The 7,988-nt window shown below is 57.5% G+C and overlaps 1 protein-coding gene across 4 annotated transcripts; it reads right to left on the bottom strand.

Moving 5' to 3' along the window:
• Positions 1-676: 676 nt before the first annotated feature.
• DNAJB2 (DnaJ heat shock protein family (Hsp40) member B2) lies at positions 677-7,911 on the bottom strand. 4 transcript variants are annotated; one of them, XR_010839214.1, is made up of 10 exons: positions 7,722-7,911; positions 7,343-7,443; positions 6,577-6,686; positions 5,481-5,534; positions 5,172-5,294; positions 4,355-4,447; positions 4,021-4,123; positions 3,761-3,831; positions 1,802-2,905; positions 677-1,592 (listed from the first exon to the last, which is right to left on the bottom strand). XR_010839214.1 is itself a non-coding variant. In XM_059055565.2 (10 exons), the coding sequence occupies exons 2-10, from the start codon at positions 7,405-7,407 to the stop codon at positions 1,582-1,584; spliced, it is 837 nt and encodes a 278-aa protein (XP_058911548.1). In that variant the 5' UTR covers positions 7,408-7,443; positions 7,722-7,911; the 3' UTR covers positions 677-1,581. The 4 variants fall into 4 exon arrangements, 2 of the variants coding, with proteins under 2 accessions (XP_058911548.1, XP_066883034.1); XR_010839215.1 differs by having other exon boundaries at positions 4,355-4,426; positions 7,722-7,903; XM_059055565.2 differs by having other exon boundaries at positions 2,699-2,905.
• Positions 7,912-7,988: the final 77 nt, after the last annotated feature.

The raw sequence follows: 7,988 nt of genomic DNA, 5'->3' as shown, positions 1-7,988 counted from the left end.
AGCCAAGTGCTCATCCCGGAATGGAAGAGAGAGTTGGTGGGGAGCCACAGCTCCCTGCTTGACCATAGAAAGGTGCTTGTCATAGGTGGCTGGGAGGGCATCTCTGCAGGTGTCTGGAGAGAGAAGGGGGAGAGGTACCTGGCTTTCTCCTTCGTGGGACCCTGATGAGTTTGGGGCCTGGACCCTGGGTGGGGTGGACGTGTGCCACTCCACATGAGAGAGGCAGGCCTCTGACACTGCCCACTGGCCTTAAGCTAAGGAGACCTGTGGAGGGGACTCAGTCTCTGGGCCTTGGGAGGAGGTTTTTACAGGTTTTTCACCACGTGTTCCCGGCTTTCTGTTGGCCCCATGCTTTCAGTCAAGTCATTACTCAGTCTAGTCCTAGCTGTGCCACAGAGTATTGGGTGGTGGGACCCTGCATGAGGGGAGCAACAGCTGCCTGGGGAAAGCCAGCTGTGGGGCCCTAAGAAGTGAGGGCAGAAGAAATGTGAGCATTTCATGGACTCCTACAACATACTTAGACAGGGCCACCTGGTCACAGAGGGGACTTCTGCTGTCAGCTGCGAAAGCTTGCAACCTCTGGATGCCTGGGCAATAAAGGGAGGTGTGTCACCCGCTGGTCCCCCAGGGCCCCCCCTGGGAAAGGAAGCACACGGAACACGGCACACCACCAAACTCTCGAAACTCAGCTTTATTGAGTTCCAGTGTCTCCCTCTTGGTCTGAGCTCAGCCCCGCTGGCTTTGATAGGTCTCTGAGACTCAACGGCACAGGTCCTGGCAACACCCCGGCTCCACCACTCCCCTCCCCAGCCACCAGGCTCCCCAGGGAGGGAGGAGGAGAGGCAGCTTCTGTGGTGTTGGAGAGAAAGAATGGGCAGCGGGGTCAGAGGCCGAAGAAGCCATACAAGCAGCAACATGCCCAGAGCACCCATCACACACCAATTCCAGCCACACACACACACCGCCCCCCACCACCACCACCGAGAGGGCTAGCTTCCAAGCTCCCACACCTGTCAGCCTTCTGAGACCACGCCCGGCTTAGCCGATCAGCCGTGGCTCATTCTCAGACCCCGGGACTGCCCACAGGAAAAGAGCCTCTCCGAGATGCCACAGGGCCTTGATTGGTACACTCTAACCCCGGCGCTAGCAAGAGGTGTCAGGGGAAACAAAGCTCAGACCATTACCCCTTCATCCACATTCTTGCCACCCCTGCCAGGGACAAATCAAAGGACACGATCGCCCCATCTCACAGTGAGTTAACAAGCCGACCAGGGCTGGAACTACATGTCCCAAGATGCACAGCTCCGTAACTGTGCACCACTTCCCCCAAGCATGATCTAACAGAAAGGAGGCATGGTGCGTTGCATTCTGGTACTTGTAGTCCCCAAGAGACAGCACCAAACACCCAGGGAAGCGTTTACAGGCTAAGACTACTTCCCACCCAGCCCCCACCCACCACCCAGGTCCGGCTCTATGCTCAGCATGGGCGAGGGAGAGGAATGGAGGGTCCCCTCCCAGTGCACAGGGTTGGGTGCTGTCCTGTTGGAACTGTGCAGCCATTCTGGGTCCCGGACATCCAGCTCAGAACACATCTGGGGAGAGAGCAGGGGCGGGGTGACAGGAGAGAGGGTCAGAAGCAAGCCGTGGAGGACGGAGCTGAGCATGCAGCCCTGGGCTAGCCCTGTGGCCTCTCCCTGAGCCCTGATGCATGGTGCAGGAGGATGGGGTATGGTCCCCTCCTAAGCCTCCCTCCTGGGGCAACATGGCCTTATCCCCCCTCTCCAGGGTTAGCCGGCCTCACCTCTGGCTAGTCCCAAGGCCTGGGGCAGGCTGAGGCAGCAAGAGGAAGGGAGGAGGAGTAGGCTCCGGTTCCGAATCTGGACGGCCGAGAGGCTCCCGCCCCACCCAGCTAGCCTCCCCGGAAGACCTTATGGCCCTACTGGCCACAGAATCTTCCTCGCCACAAAGAGGCCTTCTGCGGGAAGCAAGAAGGGAGTCCCAGCCAGACGGCAGTGAAAGCAAGCGATGCGGCCCACGGGGAATTGCAGAGAGAAGAGTGCGAGGGAGAAGCAGCACCAGGAGGGAAGCAACAGAGACGTCAGAGCTCAACACTGCGCAGAAACCAGGGTGGGGTTGTCTGCAGCCGGATAAGGAGAGCCGTGGCTGCCGACTCTGGCTCAGAGAACCTCAGGCCAAGTCCTCCTTCCTTAACATCATCAGCAACACAGGTGGCAGAAGACCTGGGCATGAAAGGCCTGACCCAAGCCACTAATGCCCCTTTAAACTCCCTGTCTAATAAGAATAAGTGAATCCTGGCTCCTCAGGCCCTCCCACTGCCCTGAGGCCCCCCACCCTGGGCTTTGCCAGGGACCTATCAGCCGTGGGCTGAGCACAGCAAATCCTGACTCCACGCTGGAGTGGGGTGGACCTGGGAGGGAGCACGGAGGTGGAGAGGGGCTCCTGCAACTCAGGCCACGCCCCTCTCTGCTATCCTGACAGTGAACAGGACCCCTGGCCCCCTGAATCAGGTGGGTTGGGCCTGGTGATCAGAGGATGAGGCAGCGAGAGGCCTTCTCCTCCGGAGATGGGCTGGGTTTGGCCGTGTCACCCCTTGCACCCTCATGGGTCTCCCCCGTGCCTGGATTGTGGTTCTGGGCCTTGGGCTGCCCCTGCCGTCGACGCTGTGCCCCCCGCCCACCTGCTGGTTTCTTCCCAGCTGCCTCCATCTCTGAAAGGCTGTAGGCCATGGCAAGCTGCAGGTCCTCGTCATCCTCAGAGAGGTCGCTGTCAGGGTGTCGCGACACAGGGGTCTGCCGGACCTGTGTGGCCCCTGACCTCGAGGTGACAGACTGTTGCTGCTCGCGACGGCTCAGCTCCAAGCCCAGTGCCAGGTCATCTGGGATACCTGTGGGAGTAACAGCCACGATGAGGTCCTCTGATCCAGGCTGCAGGAATCCGGCCAGGCTGCCTCATGCAGCAGCGACTCTGAGCACTTACAGTCCCCCCTCTGGAACTGGTGTGCATGCATTTTGGCACCTAGCATAGTGGTTATGAGCATGGCCAGGCATTCGGCTTCAGCAGGTATGAGCTGTCTCCTTTGGCAAGTTACTCAACCTCGCTAAGCCTCCCTTTCTTCATCTATAAAATGGGAATGACGTGAATGCCTCCTGCATTGTCACATTGTTCCAATGATTAAATAGGACAGCCCATGAAGAGCCTTCAGCACACAGAGCTCCCAGAGTCGGCGGGCATAAAAGGGTAGTCTTGGTGACCATCCCGTACTGCCTGGCAGCGTTGTGGGAAGAAGAGTTCAGCTCCAGGAGCCCTATGTCCTGAGTTTCATTCCTGGCTTTACCTTTTGCTAAGTAGGTCAAAGCCTTGGGCCTGGGGCTACTCGGGAGTTAAGGCCATTTAGCTGTGCTGAGGCTCAGTCTCCTCAACCGAAAAGTAGGGCGAATGCAAACTGCCCTGCTTTCCCCTGGCTGTTTTAAGAATACAAGGGATGTGGTATGTGCGCAAGTGCTTTAAAAATAGTCAAGTGCTCTGCAAACTCCAGGCACCCCACTCATGATGACGGCGATTAGCTGGCCCTCCGAGACTCCAGAATTCTGTCCCAGCCCCCTTCCCCGGGATCGCCATCTCTGACCCTGCCAGTCTGGCCTCCTTGCCCCAGGGGGAGTTCAGAGAGGAGCAGTTAGGGGAAGGGGCTTTGGGGCCTGGGGCTTCCTGATCGGGATTGGGTGGCAGAGCCGCTCCTCACCATTGATTGTGACAGACTTCAGCTGCCCGTCCTCCTCCACTTCCACCCGCTCCTGCCCGTTCTCCATGATCCTGGGGGAGATAGCACGGTTCATTCAGCGGGCATGCCCGAGTCCTGTGGGCACCTGTCCAGGCTCCGGGACGTCACAGTGGACAGGGCAGTCTACGCTCTGCCCTCAGGGAGCTGCTCTCCAGTCGTATGCGGCTCCGCTTCACCCCCACCCACCCCACACCCCGTATGGTCCCAGAAGGAGCCCTCACCTGCGCGTCGTGATGCGGCGTCCTTGGACAAACGTGGTAGATGTAGAAACAGAGCGAAAAGCACCAGCTCCAGGACTGAAGGAGAAAGATGAGGAGGAGAAATCTGGCATTGGGACAAAGGAGAAGGAGGAGGAGGAGACGATGATGTTAGACAGAGGCTGTACCAGGCAGGCTGCACTCACAATGAACCAGGAACTTCTGCAGGGTCTCCCCGAAGAGCTGCCCAGAGGCAGGGTTCCAGAGACACAGAGAGAAGGCGTGGGAAAGTGACAAGCTGAGGCGAGAGGCTCCAGGACTCCAAACCCTTGCAAGCACGGGAAGGGACGGCACTTACCAGAGTGTCCAGGGAAGGAGGAAGAGAAGGTGAAGAAAGGGCCCGAGTGTCGGGCACTCCGGTTCTGAAGCTCTGAGAACGGGCCCAGGTCATCTGCAATGAGTAAGCAGGTGAACCATCATCTGGTGAAAAGATCCCCCCACCCCTAGAATGTGTGAACCCTGCTCTGAAGTCTCGAAATATAAGCTGCTAAGCAACTGGGTACATTTCTGATTTTTTTCTTTTTTGCTTGGACCGATTTATAAATTAAATTCTTTTTTAGTATTATTGTATGAAAAAGTTCCCTGGTCCATTCTGGCCACTATGAAGAATAAAGGAAGGGGGGTGGGGACTAGCTCCTTCAGTTTGATGCAGATAAACCTGGTGTGATGTCAGGCAGACACAGCTAAAAGCCCCGGCTCTGCCATCTGCTGTGTGACCGTAAGCAAGTTATCTGAATGTGCCTCAGTTTTCTCATCTGTAAATGCGGATAGAATTATCTACCTCACAGGGTTCATTTAACCATTCAAAAAAGTGGTATCTGTTGTTGTTTGTAACGGCATTATTACTGTCCCATGATGCTCTGAGTCTTGCTTTCATGGCTGTCACTGTGGAGGTTTAACAATGAATTATTGTTATCATTTAATAAGGCGAGTCTCTGAAGTGTCATTATAGGGTCACGCGGGTTCTGGAATGTGTAAGGTTCTGTCCCAGAGCTCACTGGCTCCACCCACACAAAATCTTCTGTCCGTGGAATCCTGCCTCCCTCTCTCAGATGACGGAGAGCAGGCCTGGAGGAAGAAGCTGAGCTTGTCAGAGGCCTCCCGAGTCCACTCACCAAAGAGCTCTGCAAAAGGGTCACCACTCCCGAAAAACTCCCGGAAGACCTCCTCCGGGCTGCGGAAGGTGAAGGTGAAGCCAGGGCCGCCACTGCCAGCTTCCGCCCGACACGGGCCAGTACCTGAAGGAGAGGCAGGATGAGGAGGGGGCTTAGGGCGTGCACCCTGCCCTGAGCCAGGGGCCCCCCTAAGGCACAGAGACTCCAGGAGCCTCGAGAGCAGAGGGAGAGCAAGCGTCCACTGCAGGAATCTGCCCTCTGCCTTCCTCCCTGACCCACTTCCATGCCTGGGCACCCCGCTCCACCTACCTGCCCCGGCCAGCCCTTCCCGGCCATAGTGGTCATACATCTCACGCTTATGCTCTGCAAAGAGAGAACAGATCATTCCTCCCTCCCTCTGGGGTGACAGCTTCCCCTTCCAGGCTAGGCCCCTCAGAGCACTGGCCAGAGACTGACAGTTGGGAGGCAGCGGGTTGCACAGGGGACATGCACTATAGGTTTTAGCAGCAGCTCAGCCCTTCACATAGTGGCTCCTTCTCATGTGTAAAATGGACACAATAACAGCACCGACCTCAGAGTTGCAAGGATTAAATAAGATAATCCACCTAGCAGAGTGCCTGATACATAGTGTTTCATAAATGTTAGCTAATTATACTATGTTTTTATTAATCAGGGCCTAGCCTAAATGTCACAGAGACACCTTTCTTGACTACCTAAAACTGGGCCCTGTTATTCCCTATTCCCTATCACATCACCCTGCTACGTTCCTTTGGAATAATCTTGTCTATGCCTTCACTTGGTTAATGTGGGCCTTCCCTGACCAGACTGTGATAAACCCATCAGGACTTGTAGTACGTGCTTGTCCTCCATTGTTCCTCAGTACCCAACAAGGGCCTGGCACCATAAGCACTCAATGAATATGTTTTGAATTAATGAATGAAAGACCTGGAGGCATATTCCTCGAACAAGTTACTACACCTCTCTCAGCCTCAGTTTCCTTGCCTGAAAAATGGGGGTGATAAATCCTGCCTCACAGGATGGCCGTGAGGACTCATGGAGATTACAACTACCAATGCCTGGCACAGAGGAGGCTCGGCACACCTTGGTTACCTGCCCTGCTTCCTTCCCCTTGCCAGGATCCATGCTGCAACTAGCAGACACTGAGACAGGGGATCAGGGGAAGAATAAAAGGGTGCTCGTCACACAGTAGGTGCTCCTCTGAATTGAAACAAACAAACGAACAAATCCCAGAGTCCCTGTGGGAGGGAGGCACTTAAATGCCAGGTTGGAAAAGGCATGGAGGAGACTGGGGTGGTGGCAGCATGGCTTTGGGAAGGAGTGTGAGGGGGCATGAAGTGGGAGTGACAGGTGCTGCCCTGTCCTGACCCCTGACCCTGGCCCTTACTGTCCGACAGAACTTCATACGCCTCAGCCACCTCCTTGAACTTCTTCTCAGCAAACTCTTTATTATCTGGGTTCTTGTCTGGGTGCCATTGTAAAGCCTTCTTCCGATACCTGCAGGAAGTGGGTTCAGAGGGGAGGGTCAGGAGGCAAGCGCAGGCACTTCCCACTAGGGAACAGAATGACCCACTTCCCGTTAGCCCACCATAGCCCTTTCGCCACTCAGATCCCGGTCCATGCCAGCTGCTATGGCTGCCCCTATAGCAATGTTTTAACGGAGTCCCTATCTTGCCCCTCTGCAGCCAGTGCTGGGACTATATACTTCTATTAGAAGATGATAACGTGAGGATAAGAAAGCCCCAGGCCTATAACGCCTCCCTGGGGCTTGCTGAGGCTGGGGTTGCTAAGGACGTGGGTACATGTGGCCATGGAGGGGGAGGGGCACAGTGCTTGAGCATCTTTGCACTGCATCCTGAGAAAGCCCACACCTAGAGGCTGGGGGTTGGCGTAGGAATAAAGGGGAAGGGACGGGATGGGGGGGGCTGTACTGGAAAAGAGCTCACACTGCACCCTCCAGCGGAGCTTGACGCTGTAGACTTTCTCCTACTCATCCAGGGGTCTCCTTCCTCCCTACAGGGGTCACTCTCTGAGAAAGGCCCGCAATCCTTTCTAAGGACCTGGCTCTCTCAGCCCCGCCTCTGAAGGGCCCCAGGGTGGTGGGGGGAGGGGAGGGGGTGAGTGGCTTTCAGGTGCACAGCGGAGGCACTTACGCCTTTTTGATGTCATCAGCGGACGCACTTCGCGGCACGTCTAGGATCTCGTAGTAGGATGCCATGGCAACTCGTCAGTCGTCAGGCGGGCCTCCTTGGGGCTGCGGTAGAGAAGGTACAGTCAGGCGGAGAGAACCGAGAGCCCCTCCCCGGGGCTGGAGACCCCGGGGGCGGCGGGAGGCGCTCCCAGGGGGCCGCGGAGCCCGCCGGCTCTCCTCGCGGCCGGTTACTCGGCTCCCTCGGGCAGCTTTATCGGCCCTCGCAGGCCGGTGCCACGGGCTATCTCAGGGCCCAGGGCCGGGGCGCCCTATCGCAGCCCCCAAACGCCAGCAGCCCGGTCCAGGGCCCCCCAGCCTGACCGGGGGCCCCCCGCCCGCACCTCCTCCGCCGGGAGTCCCTGGCCTCTTGGAGCGCCCCGCCCCTGCCCCCCGCCGGGAACCGTCTGGCACCGGCTGCCCGGCTCGCGGCTGCTGCGTAGGACGCGGCAGGCCCAGCTGTGCGCGCAAGCATGCGTCAGCGGCACGGAAACTACTAGAGACCCAGAGGAGGCCGGCTCGGCCTGTCACCTTGGGGGGTGGAGGGGGTGTGTGTGTGTGTGTGCTGCTGCAGGGGCTGCCGGGAGATGGAGGCGGAGCCGACTATTTTG

This window comes from Kogia breviceps, chromosome 2 (genome assembly GCF_026419965.1).
Source record: "Kogia breviceps isolate mKogBre1 chromosome 2, mKogBre1 haplotype 1, whole genome shotgun sequence".
Taxonomy (NCBI): domain Eukaryota; kingdom Metazoa; phylum Chordata; class Mammalia; order Artiodactyla; family Physeteridae; genus Kogia; species Kogia breviceps.
This window is presented reverse-complemented; position numbering and strand designations above follow the sequence as displayed.